At 32.3% G+C, this 25,098-nt stretch overlaps 3 protein-coding genes across 3 annotated transcripts; 2 read left to right on the forward strand and 1 right to left on the reverse strand.

Moving 5' to 3' along the window:
• Positions 1 to 9,701: 9,701 nt before the first annotated feature.
• On the reverse strand, positions 9,702 to 10,723 carry LOC124927597 (translation initiation factor IF-2-like). The gene has a single exon (XM_047468039.1). The coding sequence runs from the start codon at positions 10,593 to 10,595 to the stop codon at positions 10,023 to 10,025; it is 573 nt and encodes a 190-aa protein (XP_047323995.1). The 5' UTR covers positions 10,596 to 10,723; the 3' UTR covers positions 9,702 to 10,022.
• Positions 10,724 to 19,702: 8,979 nt separating this feature from the next.
• Positions 19,703 to 20,891, forward strand: LOC124925302 (protein PLANT CADMIUM RESISTANCE 4-like). The gene is made up of 4 exons (XM_047465270.1): positions 19,703 to 20,132; positions 20,261 to 20,332; positions 20,419 to 20,718; positions 20,803 to 20,891. The coding sequence occupies exons 1-4, from the start codon at positions 19,703 to 19,705 to the stop codon at positions 20,889 to 20,891; spliced, it is 891 nt and encodes a 296-aa protein (XP_047321226.1).
• Positions 20,892 to 21,680: 789 nt separating this feature from the next.
• On the forward strand, positions 21,681 to 24,962 carry LOC124925303 (type 2 DNA topoisomerase 6 subunit B-like). The gene is made up of 12 exons (XM_047465271.1): positions 21,681 to 21,819; positions 22,045 to 22,153; positions 22,316 to 22,405; positions 22,497 to 22,523; positions 22,645 to 22,750; positions 22,956 to 23,022; positions 23,104 to 23,124; positions 23,278 to 23,468; positions 23,724 to 23,874; positions 24,127 to 24,323; positions 24,444 to 24,573; positions 24,657 to 24,962. The coding sequence occupies exons 1-12, from the start codon at positions 21,784 to 21,786 to the stop codon at positions 24,960 to 24,962; spliced, it is 1,431 nt and encodes a 476-aa protein (XP_047321227.1). The 5' UTR covers positions 21,681 to 21,783.
• Positions 24,963 to 25,098: the final 136 nt, after the last annotated feature.

Genomic DNA, 25,098 nt, shown 5'->3' on the forward strand with positions numbered 1-25,098 from the left:
TTAAGATTTTGATAATTTCGAAGAATCTTCTGCCCGCAAGAGACGGGGGAAGAACAAGAATATTGCGCTGTCTAAGAGGCTAGCGGGGACGAGGATCCCTCTAACGTTTAGAGAGAAGGATGGGAGGCCAGGCGGTACAGACGTGGGAAGGACACTGTGGTCTAGACATGTGGGGTCGATTATCCGGAGCCCCGCAGCCGTCTCACACCGTCTTCTCAAGTGGAAGGCTTTAAGTGCAGACCAATTGGATTCACTGTGGACTGCTATCAAGGTTAATAATTATTACTTGATTATACATTACGTCATGAAATAATTATTTTTCACATTTGGATGTTATTTTTTTCAGGATCCGTTCGAAGCGACTAATGGTGACATTGACTCTTTTCGAACGAGGGGGTTGGGACACGCCAATCAGATATGGGATAGATGGCGGTCGGATTTGAACAAGAATTATATCCGCGTCCACAAAGGAGACGAGGCGGCGGTACTGGCTAATCCTCCACCGGACTACGATCGAGATGATTGGGAGTTTGTGTGTCGCAACCATTTCTTCACAGAAACGTTTAAGGTACGGTTTCATAATTCAAATAAGAGTTGATATTAATTAATCTAACTTCATTTGTTATTTCAAATACAGAGACACAGTACTACAAATATGAAGAATCGGAAGAATCTGAAATTCCCACATCGAATGGGAAGTAGACCGTTTGCACAAATTGAAGACGAGTTGGTAAGTACATTATTTGTAATAACTTAATATAAAGATTGTTATTAATTATATAAATCATTTATTTCAACAGGCGATTGAAATGGGACGGCAACCGTCTGTAATTGAAGTATTCAAGAGGACCCGTACACCAAAACCGACACAAGAAAACCCAACACCCGTCCCGGACGAACACGTGCAAGAGAAAATTGTAAGTGAATTGAATATGCCTAGTTTTTTTATTATAGAAATGAGATTTTATTTTAATTGTGCAGGCTGAGATGGAGGAGGTTGTTAGTAACGAACCGGGAATATCTGATTTTGAATTGACGGAGAGGGTGTTCGGACAACAAAAACACGGGGTCGTCTTCGGAATGGGATCAGGCGTCCGACCCACACACTTTCGTGAGGATCGTCGTAGTGGAAACAGTTCACAGCGAAACAATGAGCGATTGTTAGAAGATAATCAAATAATGAAGCTCAAGCTGGAGGAACTGGAGAAGAGAGATGAAGAAAGAAGGCGGAAAATGGATGAAATGCAATTGGAAAAGCAAGAAATTGTGGAAAGAATGGAGAGGGAGAAGTTAGAGATTACCGAAAAAATGGAGAGGGAGAAGTCAGAGATTACCGAAAAAATGGAGAGGGAGAAGTCAGAGATGAACGCGAGAATGGAGAGAATCGAATTATATATGAGGCAACAACCACCTCCTCCCCCCACAAGCTAAGGTTGTTTCGATTATGAACATGTTTTCATTATAGTAGTTGAACTTATAACAGATTGTTCGGAATATTTGTTTGGTTTCGAATTTTGTAATGTTCACGATCAATTAATGTGATCGTTTAATGTATGCTGCATTTCTTTTATCATTAATATATTGGTTTGGCTGAACAGGTTTTGGTTATGTTTTGGTTGCGAGCAAAATAATCCGCACATTTTTAAAAATTTAGGGGAAAAAACCGAAAGTAATATTGAAATCTCTCGGTTTTTCTCTTTTTGAAAAAAACGAGAGATATTAGAAACCTCTCGGTTTTAAGCCAATGAGAAAACCGAGAGTTATATGACAAACCCTCGGTTTTTATCCTTAAGAGGAAAACCGAGAGTTATTCACAAAACTTTCGGTTTTCCTATTCGGGTAAAACCGAGAGTTTTCATATAACTTTCGGTTTTCTTGAAAAGGAGAAAACCGAGGGTTTTGCAAAGAACTCTCGGTTTTACAAGAAGAGGAAAACCGAGAGTTATTTACAAAACTTTCGGTTTTAACCGAAGAGGAAAACCGAAAGTTCTTTGCAAAACCCTCGGTTTTTCCACACAGAGAAAAACCGAAAGGTCTGTATAAAACCCTCGGTTTTTCCAAAAAGAGAAAAACCGAAAGTTCTTGTAAAACCCTCGGTTTTTTCAAAAAGAGAAAAATACGAAAGGTTTCATATAACTCTCGGTTTTTCTCTTTATGGAAGTCCCGAGAGTGTCAATAGCGAGGGATGGCGAGGGTTACTAAAACCTTCGGTAAGGTGTCTTCACCGAAAGTTATAGGGTCAAAACCGAGAGTTTTAACTCTCGGTTTTGACCCTTTTTTCACCAGTGTTTATTAACTATAATTAAGATTTTTGTAGTTTTTTTTTTAATTGTCAGATAATATTATCCTTATCAAATGTAATGAAGAATCCTAAAATCTAGACAAAATATTATAATACACAAGAATATAATAAATTTAATTATGCAAACAATAAAAAAAAAATTAGATTTGTTATTTTAAAATATAATTTCTATGAGTTTGAATAATATGATGAAAGTAAAAAAAATAAAAATAATGATTATTACCAGTACTTTACTGTAGTTAAAAAATGAAATATTAACAGCCTCTTTTTTAAAATTAATAATACTTACTTTTTAATGATGATCCTTAAAAATAAATATTAATTTTGGGCCAATTTAATTTGAGTGTGGGCTCAAGGGCTCATCAATTATAGCCTTCTAGGTGTTGGTCATGTATGTTGTGTGCCTTTATTTTATTTTTTATTTAATTATATAACTTTTATAATAATTATTAAATAAATAGTTTAAGCGGATTCAAAATGTAATTATAATTATTTGATGTGTTTGTTAATTAGAATATTTGTTTATAGAAAATAAATTGAAGTTAGTTAAGGGTAGACTTGTCCTAGTAGATTAATCAAAGTTGCATTAATTTGATAATATTTGAGTTTTTTTTTTGTATAAATAAAATAAAATTTAGAATGAGTAGTTTGAATTAATACCCAAATTTTGGACATGACATTTTTAGCTCATTTACTTATACAATCTAATATATTTTATTTATATTAATAAAAAAAAAAAAAAAAAAAGTAAAACTTGATTTTCTTCTTGAGCTTGCATGCATACAAACAATAATCTAGAGACCCGTGGCCGTGGGATTATTGGCGCATTCCTGCAGGTAAAATATATATATGCTTAATTAATTAAGGGCGGCAAAGGAAAATATCCACATATCACTTCTCTGCTATATATATATATATATATATATATATATATATATCTGATCGATCTGCATAAGATTTCACCACTGTAATCATATTTATTGTTACTTACTTCTTAACTGTGCTACTGCTTTCAAATTGTAACCCAAAATGATCCACCAAAGGGCCGGCTAGCTATCAATTAAGTATCATCATTTTCCAATCCTTTTTAAGTATTATTTTTGTTTTTGTTTTTGTTTTCGCACAACCAATTTCTATTTCTAATTTTGACACAACTCAATCAACGTTCTCGATCACATATCATATCATATCCCACATATATATATATATGTCTAGCTAGCTAGCTAGAGCCTAGAGAACATAAAAAAAAAAAAGGAGAATGCGATGAATTGTTTCAAAGAACATTTGCTAGTACGTAGTTGCAAATCCTTTAGGTTTGATCCTAGCTATCATGTGAAAAAAGAAAATAAAAGACAGTTTTGTTGGGGACTTTTATATTCTTCCATAAATCCATCCATCCATATATATGGGAAACTATGAAAGTTGAGTTACTTTTTAACATTGACATATATCTCTTACCAACTAATTAATTAATTAATTAAACATGAATAATATTTGTGGTTTTCCAGTATATATATATATATACATATATATGTTGGTTAATTAATTTGGGATTGTGGCAAGTGATTTATTCAGTTGAGAGAGTTTTGGGAGTATGGGGATCTGTGAATTAACCTGGTGGGATATGAGTGCATGTATTTGAAGGAATGCAATTATGAGAGTGGATAGATAGATATCATCGATCATTGTGCCAGCCAATCAATCAATATCTATGACAACCATATATAATCTCAGGCTCGAAATATTTGATTTGCGCTGATGAGTGCTAGTGCTAGCTAGCTAGTCCCACCATTCAAGAATAGAGGCAGCAGTACTTGTTGCATGCAGTTCCATCATTCAATAGATGAAACAACGCTTTGAACTTCAAGAACAAAGAACAAGCATGCATGCATGCATGCATAAAGAAACTTAATTATAAAGACTGATCGATCATATTGCTTTCAAAACTAGCTAGCTAATTGACTCTTAATTTGCAAGTGAAACTCACAACAACATCACTAGTACTCATGCTGCTGAGTGATATGTAACCTTGGACAGATTCCACCAATAAAGATCGATTAGAGAATCGACATCTCTTTAATTTGCTTTGATACAACACACACACAGAGAGAGAGAGAGTCTGGGTATCATGAGTGCAAAAATTACATGCAGTATCTGCATATATATATATATATATATATATATATATATATATATATATATATATATATATATATATATATATATATATGGTATGGCTGATCGATGTGTGGATATGAACACTAGTAGAAAAAGGGTATTAGTAAGGGCTAAAACCATTACTGAAAGCATCGAACGCCGTTACTGAAACTTATTTGTAACGGCAAATAAAATCGTTACCAATCGTTACAAAAAATTACGTTACAGAAACTTCTCAGGTATCAGTAACGGTTTTCGAACGCCGTTACTGATAGTCATTGAATAACAGTAACGGTTCTAGCCGTGTAAAAACCGTCACAGAAACAACACGAGTATCTGTAACGATTTTATAAAACCGTTACAGATAGTAACGGAACAACAGTAACGGATTTAGCCGGCTAAAAACCGTTACTAAAAGACTTATTTCATCTGTAACGGTTTTCGAAAACCGTTACCGATGCTCGTTTTGTTTCTGTGACGGTTTTTTATTTCTTAAACCGTTACAGTTAGATTTTTATTAACGGTTTTTGTAATTATTTAACCGTTACTAAACCCTAATAGTTTTTTTTTTTACAAATTTTTACCTATTTAAAACCTCAATCATTAAGAACCAATAACCAAAACCAAAAACTACAATCATCAATAACCAAAAACCCAAAAATACAATCATTAATTCAAAACAATAATCATCCACATACTACAATCCATCCAAAAACTATAATCCATCCAAAAACTACAATCATATCACAAATTCACAAAAACGATTAATTAACGTATTTCAACTGACCAGAATTGAAGTGGGAAAACGACGATCACGAGGAAGGGGATAATCTCTAAGTAGGAGGGGCATCATCTCGAGTGGGAGGGGCATCATCTCGAGTGGGAGGGGCATGTGGAAGTTGATCACGGGGAATCCTGGATAATAAGAAGTTCATCGTCGATCTCATCTCAAGCATCTCATCCCGCATTCTCTCACGCTCCCTTCGCGCTTCTTCACGTTCATCTTCACGCTGCATCAATAACTCTTCGCGCTCCATTTCACGCTGCCTTTGTGCTTCCTCACGCTCCATTTGACGCTCGAGTAAGGCTTCTTCGCGCTCTCTTCGTGACTGAAGCTTCTCAGCTTCACGCTCCTCTCGCATCCTATGTATCTCCTCAAGTAAAAGTGCGTTTTGCGTGTCAGTGCGTTGTGTGCTAGTACCACCACGAGCATCAGGTCTAAAAGATCTAGGTGTGACACCGGAGCCCAAACCCACAACTCGCCCATGTCCCTGAGACCCGAATGCGCACTCAGCCAACTGCAATTCATTTCTATTCGGGTCTTCTTCTATAGCAGTTCGCAAGGCAGTCTACAAACACAAATTACATTCGATTACATACATACATTAAATAAATAAAAGAAATATAACTAATAAACACGACTTACCACTTTTTCTTGAATAATAGGGGGAACCACCGGATTTGGATCTTGCAGAGTCGGTTTCTTCGTATGAGTGTGCAGAAATAATTCCGCAAAATTAGGCGACGTACCGGTAGTCTTCTCCTATACAAATTTAATAATTAATAAAAACGTAATAACATTATAAACTTTGTTATTCAATGATAAAACGAACCATTTGCTTCTCCACTTGTGAAAATGAGATGTTGCCCGCATGATTCTTGTACACAACATGCGACCTATTTTGCGCATTCACAGCACTTGTTTTCTGCAAATAAGAAAACATTTACTAACAATCTAACATTGATTGTAAATAAGAACTAACCTGAATTTTGAAGTGCAAACTACAATCCGCGGCAGCAAAGACAATGGCAAATTCAAACCCCGATAGAATTGAAATGGATACGTACAACCTGATTCAACAGTTCAAATGCAAAAAATGATAATGAAAATCTGATTCAACAGTTCAACATATATAAGAAGTAACATGATGGAATACCTGATTATACCGTTCAAACGGCAATAAAGAACGAATTCAACAGTTCAAAATCTAGGTCTGGATCACGGTTTCAGGAAGCTGGAAATGGAGATGTTGATACTGATCCAACTGGTAATTAGGGATCTTCCTTTCTTCCTGTGAAATCATTATATTATTTTAGATCCATCTCAATATTATTATTAAACTTACTTAACATATGAATTTTATGATGGTCCTTTGAAAGAGGAACAATTGTGTACTCAATAATGTTTTCTCTTGCTCAACTTGTGTAAATGATGATTGTTTTGTGGAAAAAATTGGCCTAGAATATGATTGATTTACTTAGTAGTGGGGACTTCTTTCTTAACTTGTTTTCGGGTTCAGTTGACACTTAATAATATGGATGGACCATCTTATTATATTATTTTGAATTCCCTTGTCATATTTTTACATGCCACACTTGAAACCTAGGTAAAACCATAACTATATTGATCACATATTCACTGTTTGTATTCTATCATTAAACTTAGGATGAAATAGAATGTACAAACACAAGCATTCAATCATATAGCAACAGTTGAAGTTTTGTTTGCTGTGAGGTTTTCTGTTCAAAACCTAATAGCAGAAATATATCAAACCAAAATAGAGCTGCCATTTGATCTCACCTAATAACAAAACCTTATATTTCCTGTTCAACATGCATATTATACAAACCCTAATAGCAGAAATCAAACCAAAATAGAACAGCAGAAACCAAATAGAACCAAACGGCTATGAAAATGCACCATTAGATTTTTAACCCTAATGCATGATGAAAATGGTGTGATTGTCTATCAAAGAATCCTAATTAGAGGGAAAAGAAGTCTTAATTACCTGTTGAATCGATGATCGATGATCGACGATGAACGGCAGAACGGCGCGGCGACTTCAACACGGCGGAACGCGCGGCGGAACGAGGGAGAGAAGAAAAGGGGAAGAAAACTTACCTGGCGGCGACTTCAACACGGGCGGCGACTTCAACAATGGCGGCGACTGATCGGGGAAGAAGAGCAGAAAGCGCGAAGGAAGAAAGAAAAGAAAGAAGAGGAAAGAAAAGAAAGAAGAAGTTGTTCGCGGGTTACTTTAGTCTATCAGTAACGGTTATTGATAACACCGTTATAGATAGATATATGCCGTTTTATTTTCTTTTTAACACTATCTGTAACGGTTATTGAACACCCGTTACAGATATATAATTAGTAACGGCTTATGTAGAAGACCGTTACTAATACCAAATTCCAAAACTGTAAATTGAAGCAGTATCTGTAACGGTTATTGATAAACCGTTACAGATAGTAGAAAATCAGATGAAAAGACGGCTTCATATCTGTAACGGTTTCTCAATAACCGTTACAGATAGCGAAAGAGGAGATGAAAAGACGGCTTCATATCTGTAACGGTTACTGATAAACCGTTACAGATAGTGAAAGATGATGAAAAGACGGCTTCATATCTGTAACGGTTTATCAGTAACCGTTACAGATATATAATCAGTAACGGCTAATTCCTAAGCCGTTACAGATAACCAGTTCCAATAACTGCAAAGTGAATCAGTATCTGTAACGGCTCTTCAATAACCGTTACTGATACCACTAATTCGAAAAAAAAGAATTAAACTGCTATTATCCGTAACGGTTCATTCTTATGTCCGTTACTGTTTCATTTTATTAGTAACGGCGTTTAATAGCCGTTACAGATATGTTCATAACAGTAACGGTTTTTAATAGCCGTTACTGATAAAAATTTTCAGTAATGGCGTTCGACCGCCGTTACTAGGCATCGTTACAGAAACCTATTTTTTTACTAGTGGAAGGAAGAAGAGAAGGATGGATGACTCATGAACAGCTAGCATGAGTGAGTAAGTGAGTGGGGAATGAAGAGTGGATGGATTCGCTGTTTCAATATTAATGGATGATCGATGATGGATTTGATTGATATATTAGAAATCAATATATATATATATATAGAATTCTAATAATATATGGGAAAGAATGCCAATTTTACACACCAAGTTGTAAGAAGGTGTCAAATTTACTTATTAAGTATCAAAATTTCATTTATATGTATGAACTTGTCAAAAAGTGTCAAATATATTTAAAATACCAGAAATGTTAAACGGTGTTAAAATTTTTGTCATATGTAATATCCACATATTTTTTATTTTTTTAAATTGACATTATTTTAATTATTTTTTATTCAAACAAAACATTAAAATCTTTTCTTATTTATTTTCTCTTTTTTTACCCTCACAACTTACCATTTTCTTTAAATATTTCTCTCTTTATTTCTCCATCTATGAGTAATTTTATTATTAATAATAATATTTAATTGATTAATTATAAAAATTGTTCTAAAAAGTAAGGAGTTATTAAGACTTCGCCACTAACAATTTAGGATTCGGCCAACAAAAACTTCACCACAACATTGACAATTTAGGGTTCGATCAATGAATGTTTCAACCAATGATGATGATAGTGTAAGGTTTAACTGAGAAAGACTTGAATTTGGGGGTTACGTCTGGGAGCTGATAAAATTTAACAGGGTGAGTATTATGAAAACTAAAATTAAAACAAGTCGGTTAAGGGAGATTTTACCTTAATACGGCATTGTCCGCTAATGGCGATAATGATTTAGGGTTCGACTAATAAGGATTTTGGCCACAACGTCTATGATTTAGGAATCGGCCAACAAAAACTTCCACCAACAATGATGACTATTTAAAGTTCAGTTAGGGAGCACTTGGAGGTTAGAAGAAGGTAAAAATTCAAAAGAACTTGAGTTAATTAAAGAGAGAAAAGTTAGAAAAAAATGGAGAGTTGTGGAGGGATGAGAGAGAAAGTAAAAATAAGTTTTGTTTAAATGGAAAAATAATGGAAAAATAATTAAAGTAATGTCAATTTAAAAAAATAAAAAATATGTGGATATTACATGTGGCAAAAATTTTAACACCGTTTAACATTTCTGTTATTTTAAATATATTTGACACTTTTTGACAAATTCATACATATAAATAGAATTTTGATACTTAATAAGTAATTTTGACACCTTCCTACAACTTGGTGTGTAAAATTGACATTCTTCCCAATAATATATTTAAATTCCCTCTCACAAAGTTATAGGTAGGTATATATATATATATATATATATATATATATATATATATATATATATATATATGAATATTCTAACTTATAACCAGGTGAGATTAATTAAGATTACAATAATTAACAATATTGCATACATGTTTATTGAAGTACGTAGCAGAAAACAAATATATAAATATATAGTCCAAACTCCAAAACCAAAGAAATTCGAAATCACAAATTTGGAGAGAAATAGCTAGCTAGCAAACAATATTGGGCTGGCTAGCTGCTGTCACAAATTTAAAGCCCCCAACTCCATCAAATAATACATAATTAATTACTCCTCAAAACAAAACAAAGAAAAAAAAAAGAAGAAGATGATATTGGAGAGGAAATCCAACAATTTATATATTAATTAATTAATAATAAAGTGTTTTTCCTTCACACCAATTTAATCCAAATCTACGGTTAAGATTAACCCCCATCACACTAATCATCATCAACTACTTTCATTTATTCATTCATTCAAGGCCCGCCTCCTCCATAGTGCTGAACAAATCTCGTCTCTCCGGCTCCTGGGACCCCGGCGTTGGCCCCCGGAGCTGCTCTTGGATCCCCATTAATATGTTGTCCCTGAAACTTGGGTTTTTTACCAAAGTCAAATTCAAAATCCCCATGCCCACGTCCAGCGGGTCGTGGTCCATTCTTACTCTCAGCCTTACTCATGGGCATCTTGGGTACCGGACCTAGACGACCCGGCGGCCCCCCTTTACCGAGTCCGAATTCGATATCCCCGTCTTTCGGGTGAACAGAGTGGCTCTGTTTGAGACTCTTTTGGTCATTCTTCTTCCCCTTTTTGGGGTTGTTGGAAGCCGGCTTGGGGTGTCGGCTGCAGAAGCGTCCGAGAAAGCAGGCGAGGAGGGAGATGACAATGATGACCGACAGGACAATGAAGACCGATCCAAAGGACCCGGTTGTTGTTGTTGTACGGGGATTCGAATAAGGTCTAGTAATTGTTTGGGCGGCGGGTTCTCCATATGGGTATAACAGAGTCGGTGGTGGTGGTGGTAGCAGCTGCTGCTGCTGATCATAAGACATGTCAAGGGATTTCGTGGAATTAGGAATTGAATTATTAGTGAAAGATAACTTGTTAATAATAATAATAATATTAGGGAAACACTGGAATATGTTCTTTGAGTGGAGACTAAGGAAAGGAAAGGATATTATAAGTAACAATAGTAAGTAAGAAGTGGGAGGAGCAACAAGATTAATTAATAGCAGCAAGCCAAGCCAAGCCAAGCCAAGCCAGCAAGGAGATTTAGAGGAGAGAGAATATTATAAGGCCCTGTTTGTTTGAAGTGCATGTCCTTAATTTCAAATATATATATTAACTCAATTCAATTATTTTTTATTAATATATTGCATCATTTAAAATTATAAATTTTTATTTTCTTAAATGATTCATGTATATTAAAAATGTTAAAAGAAAATAAAAGTATATTATACTTTATTTTAAATAAATATAATTTATTATATCTTTTATACAATAAATATTATATATTTTGTTTAAAATGAAAAATTATTATAATGTACAAGTGAGTGAAGTATGAAAATCTCATGACCCGGCCACCAGCTAGCTAGCTAGCTAATTGCATATATAATTAGATTGAACAAAAGTCACTTAATTAATTAGTATGCAAATAATTAATTAATTTTGAATTACCTAGCTAGGTAAGATTGTTTAAGAAAAATAAATAATTATGTATTTGATTTAAATAACCCTAACTAAAGAATTAATTTGTTGATGGTTAAAAAGAAGAGAAATGAATGAATTGAATGAGCATGAAAAGAGGAGCTGATTTCTTTAATAAAGATGGAGGGAGGGAGAGACAAGGAAAAAGAGAAATATTCTTGGTTGTCCTTTTACTGCTGGAAGGAAGGAAGGATTGAAGGAATGAAGGAAGAAAAGAAAGGAATTCGATGATGATGATGATCGGCTTCGTTTGGAGAGAAAGTAAAAGTAAAAGTAAAAGTAAAAGTAAAAGTAAAAGTAAAGCAAGCTAATAATTAATTAATCTTGAAAGATCGCCATCTCCCTTCCTAGCTAATTCCTTCCTCTGTCGGTCGTGAAATAATAATAATAGCAACAACTCATCATGCATGATGTCTTCAATCCTGATCTCATTACAGACAAATTAACAATTTAATGCATGCAAATGTCTCACTCATCACTACATTATTAGCAATTTTAAATAATCCAAGACCAAACACTTGTTAACATCATATATATAAATATATATATTCATTACAAAGTTTTTATGAGAGACAGTACCATTTAATATTATTTCCATTCAAACAAGCTTCTAATATTGAGATTTAATTAATCATATATATATATATATATATATATATATATTAAAAAAAAGGGAAAGGAAAGCATTTGAAATTTGGTTTGTTTCTACATTCATTTATCTAGATATATATATATAAAAAAAATATTTGCAAATGGGACCATATATGAGTGGAATTGGGGACAAAATAAAAATAATAATAATAATAATAATAATAATAATAATAACATGATCGATGTAGTTTCCCAAGAAATGATCTTATGATGAAACAAAGTAATGAGGAGAATGCAGTAGTACGTACTATACTTTATTATTTTGTTTGGTTTGTCCAACCGATCTGTCTTTTTTATTCTTTGCTTTTTGACAGAGCCATCCCTCCCTCCCTCTGCTTGTGAACTCAGCTAAGCTACGGAGGGAATATATATATAATATATATATTAACCGATAAATATTCTTTTATTCTTTGTAAATATATATATATATATATATATATATATATTAAAAACTGTAGATACAGGTGATTATATATGTCCCCAATCCCACTAGAGTGGAAGGGAGTCCCATTATTGGATTGGTGGTGGATCCTACCGACCAATGTGACCGTGACACACATACATACATACATACATTATTCTCATCAAAATGATTGATTGCATGTAGAGTAGATCATTCATTCCACTGCACTAAAACTTTGCATTTTTTTTCACTTAACTTATAAGAGGTGTGTTTACAAATTCAACCAATTGAGACATTAATTGTTATCAATTTAATTTATTTATGAAAGTAATTAATGCATGCAATTCTAAGACATAATAGGTAATATACCATTAATATTATTGGGCCGGCCTGACCAGGTGAAGTTATGGAATGAAAAAAAAAAAACTAAAAAAAAACACCTGTTTGTGTTAAGTCTATATAATGTGATAAGGATTAGTACATATTTATATTATTAATAGAATGTAGTTCAAGGGGGCTTCTTTACATGTGACTTGTTTAAGAAGAAGAAGTGATTACGTACTGGGACGGAGCCAGGATGAAAAATTACCTGGGGCTGACTCCAACTTGTATCTCAGATTTAACTTTCTATGTTCCGCTTTTTTTTCAATAAAATTTTCACGATTATTAGAAGATGGAAACTCGTCATGCCCTCTCAATGCACACGTTTGCAAAGTGAGCCATCGAGTGCTTTCAATAATTGTTGTAAACCGTAATCTGTTATTTTGTTTTTCATCTGAAGACTGTGCATTTAGTACTTTGTCAATATGACAAGGATATTCATTAGATTATCAAGATATTCAACTGCCCTATTATGTGGTGAAATATTATATCCTATATGCATAACAAAAGAACATTTATCCTCATCATTAACTCGTTTTCAATATTTGAATCCATCTATTGTAAATGTAGGTTTTTGGGGTTGCTTATGTTAAAACAAGAAACATGGGAAACAAAAAGCAGCATCTTTCAAAGGAGAGTATTTTAACCAAGTAAATTTCTTAAACCAATGACTTTGGAACCGTCGATTTTGATTTCCAAATTTGGTCGGCGGGTACTCATCCTTAATAGGTTGATATGACCTCATCTTGATATAAGCTCGTCTAATTTCAACCCTTTGATTAAAATGATATTTCCATATCAGAATACGTAATGTTGGATCAAGTTTAAGAGAACTTACATCAACATCAATTCTAGGAGATTTGTTAAGTTCTTGAGTAGGGATATCAAATTCTTTATTTTAACTTGTGTATTAATATTAATTTATATTTTTCTTAAAATTTTTTGAAATAGTTTAAAATTAAGAAATATAAAACACTATTATTATTATTTTAATTTTTATATTTTACCTTTATAAATAATTTGTATTATTAATTATATTGAAATAAATAAAAAATAATGTATAATTATTATATAAATATAATTTTAAAATAAATAATATTATTATATGATTTACAAAATTTTATATATAAATAAAATAAGTTAAAGATGAGGCTAGCCCATGGGTGGCTCTGCCCCCTCATTACCTACCATTGATTGTCCTTATTTGTCCCTTTTGTAACGTTCTTAAGGAGTTGATATCTCTCAATATACTTCTTAGTTGTCATTTGTCAGAAATTATGAGAATTAATTGTTCTTAATCAACGTCATGCCAAATTAAGAAGAAGTTATGGGTATATTATTTTAAAAAAGCAGTAATTAAATCTTTTTTAAAAAAAAATAACAATTGTATAGAATTCCAATAATATTATTAACCTTTGGAGCTAACGAACCGGTCGTCATGTGAATTATATGCTGTAAAAAGTAATATATATATATATATAATGATGCTTAATTTTTAAAGTGTTCGGATTGTCGGGTCGAGAGCGGTGGTTAATTTAGATATATGTGAGAGTAAATGGATATTTGGGTCGGATTGTAGGTTGACCTGCACATAAAATTTTGCCGTAATATTTTTTTCACGGGTTTTTATATTATTATTCGTGCAAATGCTCGGAATACATACTAATTTTGTTAATTATATAATTAACAAACTAATTAAAGCATTCAAAAGACTAACTGTAGTAGAATTTGACACAAACCCACATATCTTCTATGTATCAATGAAGCGCTATCTTAAGCTAGAATGAAGTTAATAATTAATTAGCCATACACATGAATTTTAATAATGCAACTTTTAATTAGCTAGGTCCTGCAGGTCTCAACTCTTAATTAGTTATAAGTAACTCTTGAAGTTGGAATTAATTTGAGCTAATTAATTAATTAATTAAAGTAATTTCCACTAAATTAATATAAATACGGTCTTCCGGCCGGTCTTTCGGCCGGTCTTCACGTTGAAACATATATATAAATTAAAGGTGAAAAACATTATCAAAATAAAGAGTAAGATAAACAGATACAAAAAGCAAGATGCCGCGTTTGAATAGTAGTACTATATATAATATAGAAATTTAACTTAGTTTCTATACAATTAAATATTTTAAATTCAATATGTGACAATTAAAAGTATTAGTGTCACTTCAATGAAAAAGTGGAACACCTACCTAGCGTTTCTTCTAAAAACAAAAAATAATAATAATTAATAGTTCAACCAAATAAGTGATGACCGCTATCAACATTTGAGATATGATTATAACAATACATTTATTATTAAATATAAATTGATAAAATAACAATGGTTTAGCATAAAAATAATTAACTTTATTGAATAAAATTTTATATATTTTTTTATTGAAGGCCAAACTCCTCATAATTATTAAGGATTAATGAAATAAAATTTATAATTTTTTTTTTTTTTTTTGTCAAAGTAGCCATTAGATAAATATTAATAATAATAATAATATTTTTAAAAGATTGAAATATATTACTTTAATATTAATTATTTTTTAATAAAATATTATTTATTATAAAATATTATTTAAATATAAAGAAAATAAATAAATTTAAAAGATAAAAAAATACTTATAAATTATAAAAACACTAAAATAATAATATAAAAATTCTAAAAAATAAGTAAATTTCAAATAATATAATCAAACAAAAATAAAATAAATATTATCTAAAGTCTCTTTCTTTCTCTCTTAAACAATATTTCAAAAAATCCCAATTATAAATTAAAAAATAAAAATTAATCATTGTTTATTAAAAGAGGCTAAATGAGACAATTTTTGATAATAAATACGTTAAATAATCTTTTATTAGTACATACGTCTAAGTAACTATTTGTACAAGTACATACGTCTAAGTGAGTTTTTTTTCTAAAATAAAATATTTAAGTAAAGGATAATTTTAATATTTAAATAGATAAAAATAATTAATTAAATAGGTGTAGTAATTATTGAGTTTTAGAATAAAAATATGATTTTATTGCAATAACTAAATATAAAAAAAGTCTTTAGTGAGTAATAGAGATTCTTTATCAAGCCACACATGGGATAAATATAATCCATGTAAATCGGATAAATTATCAAAACGAAAGAAATGACACATTATTAAATAAAATATATATTTTTTTAATTTCTATGATTTTTTAAGTAAATTTAAATAACTTTTTATTAGTACATAAGTGAGGTAATTATATAAATACATACGTTTAAATTATATTTTCCCCTAGTTATTAGGGATATTTTGGACATAATAGTTTTAAAACTGATTTTTCTTTTAGTTGTATTAAACATGGTTATTTAAAAAAAAAACAAATAAAACTCAAAACCCCTCTCCTATAAAACAAGCACTAAACTATATATACATACATGTTCTTTTTTTAGATTCTTTTAATAACTCAACCTTCTAATCAATTATAATATCAAAATTATCTTTTACTTGTTATTTTATTTTATATTAACAAAAATTAATACTAATTTATGTATAGTTTTCTAAATATTTATTTTATTGTATTTTAATATAAATAAAGTTATTAAAAAAAATACATTAATATGTGCAATTATGGATGACAATAGATACCTATATATTCGACAACCCTAGATATACTCGATAGTCGAGTTTGAGTATTTTAAATCGGGTTTGGTATCGGGAATAGAGAATGAAAAGAATTACCTGATCTGATCTGCCGATCAAATTTGAGATAAAAAATGTACAAAACTCAAACTAGGACCTGTCCTGGGTATATCAGGCTTAAATAAAGCAACCTATGCTGCATAGTTACCTTCCACTTTTATAGGATTCCTATTTTTTAATATTTAATAATATTAAATTATTAAATTTTTTTCTCTTATTTCTCCTTTACTATTAAATATATATTATACAATATATATATATCTTTTTTTTTTATTTTTTTTAATCTATTATTTTCTTATTATATTATATTAACTATTTAAATCTCATTTTATATAATTAAACTTTTAATTTTTTTTACCATTTTAAGAGCTCCAAAATTTAAATTTGCATTGGCCCCATGTTTTCAAAGGCATCTCCATACCCAATATCAAAATTTTAATATTAAAGTTTAAAATAACATTTCAAAATCAACATCATCACAATTATTAGAAATTTATAATAAATATTATTTATTTTATTCATACATATACAACTACACACTCATCGACTCTTAATCTCAAATTTTTTATCAATAAAATACTTTATCTCTCTAATCACTCTCCACCCTTCACAAATTTGTTCAAGTATCTCTTATTTTAACCTTTTTAATATTTACAAAATTATTATATTTTTTTTACTTATAAGTAATATTTTTATTTGTGTTTTTAATATTTCATATGTTTAGAAAATAATAAATAGAAATTTATATTTTTAATCGGGTAATATAATAATCCTCAGAGATATCTTTCTATTCAGGGTGAATAATTCACTACTCGACAAGTATAGTACCATTGCCATCCCTATGTAGAATTGCAGGAATAGTAATAAAATTTTAAAAACGGAATTTTTTCTAATTTCGATCAAACAAGGTATTTTTGGGCAAAGCCAAGTTCACATCCAAATAATCCAGACGATGATAATAGGAATTGTTTGAGGAGATGATTTTGAATTTTTACAGGATTTTTTTCTAAAAAAAAAAAATTAGTTTGATAAATATTTTTATAAATTTAGTTTTTGGATTAAATTATCAAAATATTTTATATTTAAATTTTTTCTGTCTTATTATTTTAGAGTTAATGGATAATTTTGATATTAAATATATAATAGAGTGATGGATTAAAACAAAAATTCATAAAATCATATATATAAAAAGAAACAAATTAACAAACATCAAATCATAGATCTTTCCTTGATTCTTCTCTCTTTATTATTATTTATCATTTTAAAATAAAATCATTAAGTTAAAAGATTAAATATAAATAATAATTTGAGAAAGGATAGAGAGCACTACTTTGGGAGAACGACTCGTACAACGAAAGTGACCTTGTTGTTATACGAAAGTGACATCACTGTTATATAAAAGAGACCTCGTCCCTTTTGTATAACAACGAGGTCTTTTGTATAACAACGAGGTCTTTTGTATAACAACGAAATCACTTTCGTATAACAACGATGTCACTTTCGCTGTACGAGTCGTTTTCCACCAAAGTAGTGCTCCCAATCATTATTCTAATAATATTATGGTTTGGTGATGCAGTTAAAACAAATTAACATCATGATAAATATGGTACACTAGCTAATTAATTGTCAGATAAATTTGTGTAGGTTAATAATATATTTGCGATTATATATATATATATATTTAGTTTGTACTTGCTTGGTTGGTTGGAGTAAAAAATCTCAAGAAAATGTCTAAAGACAATGGAGGAGGTTGTCTTCTCCCCGCAGCCGCAGGGACTACTATATATCTGATTCGTAGCATTAATGGTGTTCAAGTAATTAATTATTAATTAGTGTTCGTTCCTCTCTCTTTAGCTTCTTAATTAATTATATATCTTCTTAATACCATTAATTAATTAATATCGTTTAAGGAAAAGTTATCATCGCTGCTAGCTGCTTCACTCTGTTGTATCTATCTATCTATCGACACTCTCCGGGACAACTTCTAGAAGAAGAAGAATAGGGGTTATAAACTTGAAATAGTCTATACTATATATATATATATGATCCCCAATGAGGCAATGAAGCAGATCGATATTGATGAGGAGTACTTCCTCCTCGTTGTATGATGAGCTAGCTGCCATATATAATTAATTATTGTTGATGGTTCCACTAGTACTTATAAATGGAAATGATCAGTTGTGGATTGAATCAACCAGACGCATTTTCAATGCCAAGGAGGAATGAATGGTAGTTATTGGGCCGAATGGGATATTGAGGAAGGTCATCACAATTCACAAGGCATGGCTGCAGGGAAGTACGTACGTACGTACGTACGTACGTACTTGTGATGTCGTTTGGGGGCCGGACGTGCATGCATGGTTACCCTTTTACTTACAGATCGAGGAGCTAGCTAGCTAGCTAGAGATATTGGTGATCATCAAGGAATGATCCATGTCTCCATCCACGAGCACGAGCTAGCTAGCTAGCTAGCTAGCTAGCTAGGTGATGAGTTTTATTGAAATTGGCAGGCACGTACGTACGTACAAATGTGCTTAATTAATTTCTACGTACGTGCTACGTGAAGAGTATATATATATATATATGCATGGTTTGAAAATGACAACGGGCTTTCAGCTGTCAACATCAACGTCATTTTGTTAATTACTCACCCAAAATTAAATTAATGTACGCATGCAGCAGAGATGAAAAAGAACAAGTGTCAACAGTGTTACAATTAAAATCCACAATTAAAATTTTCTAACATACCAATAAACTGAAATCCACAATTAAAATTTTCTCCAATTGTGTCAACAGTTACAATTATACTCTTTTTTTTATAAACTAATCGAATTTCTTTAACTTATACAAATTTTATTTATAAATATTTTTAATTGTAAAGAAAAATTGATGCTGCCCACGGACGGAAGCCGAAACAAAAGAAGGCGTTAATTAACTAACCCGTAACGACTATAGGCGCCATTTCAGGCTGCCAAATATGCATTACTAGTCTCCAAGAATTTTGTGATCGGGTTTTGTTCTAGGAAACAAAAAAGAATTCTCTCTCTCTCTTTCTCCCCTTCTCCTCCTCCTTCCTAGACGACGACTGGACATGTAATTAATTATTAAATTAGTTTGTTCATCGGAATTTAAAGCTGGATTTTCTTCTTCCCCTAAACCGACCGAGAGAGCTCGTGGGGATTGATTGATTCATTCATCCATTCCTAGATAGATAGATAGCTAGCTAGGGCAGTAATTAATTAAGATACAGGATTCATTTCATTGATCATATAATTATTTTTTATAAGTTATGTAGAAGAAGAAATTCCCCGTTTAATTTGCTAATTAATAATAATAATAATCATGATGCATCATCATCATCATCAAGCGGCCGGGTCGTCGACGTCGGTCCCGCATTATCTATCTCCTCAGCAGCGACAAGACAATTTGGTTTACCCTCCCCCACCCCCTCAACCATCTCCATCTCCATCTCCTCCGCCTCCCCCTCATCATCTAACGACGGCGGCCAGTAGCCCTAATTATCCATATCCTCCCATACCCGGCCCCTCTCTTCTCGAACCGTCGCCACCGCAGAAGGAGCAGCAGCTGCAGCTGCAACCCTACCACCAGCCACAGGCGCAACAACAACAACAACAACAACAGCAGCAGCAGCAGCAACAGGCATATGGATGGGCCAACCCAGATTTCAACCCTCCACCCCCTCCCTTGTATCCCGAGATCCGCCAAAGCTGGTCTACCGGATTATGTGATTGCTGCGATGATACCAATAGCTGTATGCATGCATGCATGCATGCGCGCAATTATTATATATTTATTAATAAACTATTTAATTCATTTCACATATATATATATATATATATTTATTCTCATGATCAATTTACATATATATATATACTGCAGGCTGCTTGAGCTGTTTCTTTCCTTGTGTTGTGTTTGGAAAAATAGCAGAGATCATTGATGAAGGAAATACAAGTAAGTTAATTAATTAATTATTATTATTATTATATGTAAGATGCATGCATGCATGCATGGGTAGATAAATGTGTTGGGTTGTGCAGATTGTACGTCACACTGTACAATATTCTCTATATTGTCATGCCTGTTATATCCTACGATTTACAGCGCTTATCTATACGGAGGGCAAGCTTGTTGTGGTATGGAAGGAGAAGCTTTGTCGGTTCTAGCTTGGTACTCTGCTCCATTTCCTTACACTTGCTTCTTTCGCCAGAGATTGAGGCGAAAGTATTATCTCAGGGAAGCCCCTCTTTGGGATTGGGTTGCCCACTTCTTTTGTATGCCTTGCTCTCTTAGCCAAGAGTACCGAGAGCTCCAAACTCGTGGCTTCCTAGTATCCGCAGGTAGGTATTCTTTCTTTCTTTCTTTCACTCTTCTTAATTTCTAATTAATTCATTCATTCATTCGTACATTAATTAATTAATTAGGTTGGGAGCAGAATGTCGAGAATCAAAGTCGGGGTTTGTCAATGGCTCAAGTAGCGCCACCACTCACTTACTCAGGAATGACAAGATGATGATGATGATGATGATCACAAATTAATACTTTTGCTAGCTAGCTAAGCTAGCTTCTAATTAATTAATAATATTGTCAATCATCCAGCTCATTCATCCCCCTAGCTAGCTAGCTAGCTTCTTAATTATAACAATTTCATTATTTATACTATTCACTATACATAGATAGATAGATATAGATATTAATTAGTATTCATATATATTAGTTTTCAATGTTATAAACAACTCATTCGATCTGGATTACTTTTGTTCATGTTTCTCCATGCATGCATGTGATCAATATATTAATTTCTGAAAAACATTAATTAATTCAACGTCTCTCCTCTTCTACAAATTAAGAGAGTGAGTCTAGGAGAAGACTATCACCTCCTACCAAAACATATTTTGCAAATCAAAATTGAGTTTGATTATATCACTATCATCCCATTATAATTAAAAGTACGTAATTCTTCTATGTGATAATTAGAACGTCTTGGAATGAAATGAATGACTAATAATTAATGAGGTTGTTAATTGATTAAAATTAGCTAGCTAGTTAAATCATTTTATTTAATAGCTAGCTAGCTAGCTAGGCTAATTCATTCTACCATCTCAAGTGGGTCGTGTAATCATCAGGATAATTCATGTTTAAACGATAATACTTAATTACTCAGTTGTAATAAATAATAAACCCTGAATATAAAGAAAAAAATAAAATAGAATAAGTGAAATTTAAAAATAAAAAAGAGTATGAGGACGTATTTATATATTTGATCGATTGATTGACATGAACCAATTCCCGGTAGGGTAGGAGGGAATCGATAGCTAGCTTAGATTTGAAGTGAGAGAGATTAGTGTGTGTGTGTGTGTGTGCTAACTATTAATTAAGATTACGTTGAGAAGAGGCGCGCAAAAATGGAAGTATCATCGGTTCAGAAGCTCTGTGAATACGTACGTGATCAGTTTAGACATGCGCGCGCGCAGAACACTGTTGTTGTTACATATTCTTACTTAATTAAATGTCGATCGATCGATCGATTGATTCATCATATATCGATCGATCGATCGATCGATTCATCATATATCGATCGATCGATCGATTCATCATATATCGATCGATCGTCTACTTCTTCCTTCGATTTCATAATTTATATATATGGATCTGTTGCATTGCAGTTAATCTCTTGTGCTACTCAACGATGTCGCATGACCCAACATTATTGCAGACTTGCAGTAGTAGTAGTAGTCCTCAAGTATGATCGTCATCCTTCCCTTCGAATCTCAGGTGCCTGCCTAGCTCTTTAATTAATTAATTCATTAATTAATTAATTAATACTGCGGTTGCATTAATGTACTTGAATGCCAAATACAGTAGTAACTTTTCTTCTCACACCAGTTAGCTAGCTAGCTAGCATTCATTCAATATTAATTATGTACGTAATTGCAGTTTCGGATACCGGCATTGGCAGCTCTCTTGAAGAGTTCAATTGCTTGAAATACACAACATTAACATATCCTGCTTCTACTGAAAACTGGGGTACGTAATTAATTACAAATCACTCATTTATAATTAATAACCATGACCTAGCTAACTAGCTATTTACATATCATGATCAATTGCATTGCAGATGGAATGATGTCTCTCACAACTACCCGTAAGTTCCACAAAATTCCAATGTTTAATTTGCAACAAACACCACCATTTGTTTGTATATCGATCATTTCCAACATTTTTTTGGAGCCATTTACCTACATTAATTAATTAATTAATTGCAGGTATCAATGACAATGAGATATACCACTATTCTCTGAATCTTAATGAAACTTCTTCTACAAGGCTAACAAAGCTACCTTCAAACTCCAAGAATGGCACAAACTTCAGGCATGCATGACCTCTTCAAACGTTTTTGGACTACTCTTGTCAAGTTTCCTAGCTACTAATTGTATTAATTAAGTTTACTACACTTATTATTATTTCATCCAACTCTTCAAATTAATCTCCAATTAATTAATTGTATGTTTTGTTTTGTTTTGTTTTGATGGGATGATAATTAAGTCTCGACATGCATGCATGGTTGTTCTTGTAGTGGAACTGAAGTAACTTTCTTCACATCTGGAATTGCTCTAAAGGAGCTCAAGTGCTTCATTAACAAGGTTGAAAACATCTTTCCTGACAATTGGTGCTTACAATATTTTTGCAGATTCTCTAATTTCCTGTGTGATTCATTTTTGCAGATTCTCGTTTTGAAGATTCAGGTAAGTAAAGCTTTGCTATATATAGTTATATATCCATCAACTAATTACTCTCTTTGACCATTTCCTGTCCCAGCTAGCTAGCTATTTATTGAGGTTATGTTATTCTTCCTGTAAGTAGCCTCTTTAATTGGTTGTTGAATGGTGCCTCTCCAGAACATTGCAATTGAACTAGTCGTTGATAACGGAGGGCCTTCCAGATCACATTGTGAGCAGATACTAAAAGCTAATGAATGTGCTGCTTCATCTGAATCAAACATTGAACGTTTGATATCTGGCTTTGAAGATTATGTCTTGAAGCATGGGAATATCTTAGATGATAAATGTGTCTCATGTTCATCGAGTGGGTGAGTGCAAGTGACTAATTTAAAAAAAAAAAAAAAAAAAAAAAAAGTTTCATTCAAACCATAGTAAATGTGAATGCCCCATTGACTATGATAGAAATATGAGCAAATAGATAGATACTTGAAGCTTTTGTTGGATAACAAAGTTTTTAACTGGCTTAATTACTTCTTCTGCTATATTAGATCAGTCATTACTACTAGTGACATTTAGCACTTGAAAGATTTTCTTGATACCTATCCTATATACTGTTATTGTAGATGTCCTCTAAAAGTTGGCAGTGGGACTGTTTGTACTCCAGAACACAAAAAGAATACTGGAATGGTCTTAGAAGCAGTTGTCATAATCAGTGAAATATTGGAGGCAACAACTTCACAGTGCTGCTGCACAGGATATGACACAAGAACAGAGGTTCCGTTCCATCTCTTAAAGAATGTCAATATTAATATCCTTATTTTGCTTTCCGAACATTCAATTGTAATTAGAGTGAAGAATATATAAGTTATTTGTTTTATCTTGCTCAATAAGTTAAATGACTAAAGGGTTATTTGGATTAATAACCCTTCATCAAGCAGCAAGGCCTGTCTGTGTCTTATTATTCTTTCAAAATGTGAGACAACAGTACTCTGTGGTTAAGCAATTTCTTGTTCTGTTTGCCTGCAGGTATTATACTTTGAGGACTTTTCACCTTCAGAAATCACTCAAGGGTCTCTGAATGCATTAAGTATCATAAACTGGGCGGCTTATGGACTGAAACTTAAAGGCATCACTGAGAAAGACGGTTATGGATTGATGGAATGGGATAATTTGGCACCAAATGTCCATATTGGTATTGTGCTGCACTATTACCATGAAGGAGAATATCCTTGTTCTGAAATTGTTGAAGAGCTTTCTCTATGCTAGCTATATCCTATATATTTCTATATTTTATCACCCACGTACGTACGTACGTACGTCTGTTCCTTAACCTAGCTACTCAAGATCATGATGCCGTCTGACATGAAAAAGGCACGAGCTGGTAAATCTATCACAGGGAAAGCTGTTAAGCTTGCGTTAACTGATCTGAAGCAGAAAAATTCTGGGGTTCTTCTCAGTACGCGTGCAAAGAAGGTAATTACCTTGGATAAAATTAAATCTTCCATCAGTTCAGTTGATCTTTATTAATTAATTAATTAATTTAATTAAATCTTCAGATTTGCAGTACTTATGCCCCTGATCTGGCGAGAACAGTGGCTGGATTAGTAGTGTCTTCTTGTGACACGAAATTCCAAGAAGAATGCCTTTCTGTTCTTGGTTTGAAGATTGATCAAGTAGAAAAAGCTGAAGATGTTGAAAACCGCATTAAGGCGATGATTGTATCCGTCATAGAGAGGAACGATACAACAAATCCCAAGAGAGGATCACGAGAAGCTGCATCTTATCTGTTTGAAGAAAACTGCTCCCTGGAGCCAGCAGATTTTCTGGATGAAGAATACTGCCAAGAAGAAGAAGAAGAGTAATTGTCATTATAAAAATATTAGTTTTCAAATAATTTCCATTAGTTATGTTTAATTTGATAAAGAAATATTTAAAATGTTTTTTTCTTTTCTTATAATCAGTTCTTGTGGTTAAGATTGATCGTGCTCAATTATTATT

This window comes from Impatiens glandulifera, chromosome 2 (assembly GCF_907164915.1).
Source record: "Impatiens glandulifera chromosome 2, dImpGla2.1, whole genome shotgun sequence".
NCBI classification, from domain to species: Eukaryota; Viridiplantae; Streptophyta; class Magnoliopsida; order Ericales; family Balsaminaceae; genus Impatiens; species Impatiens glandulifera.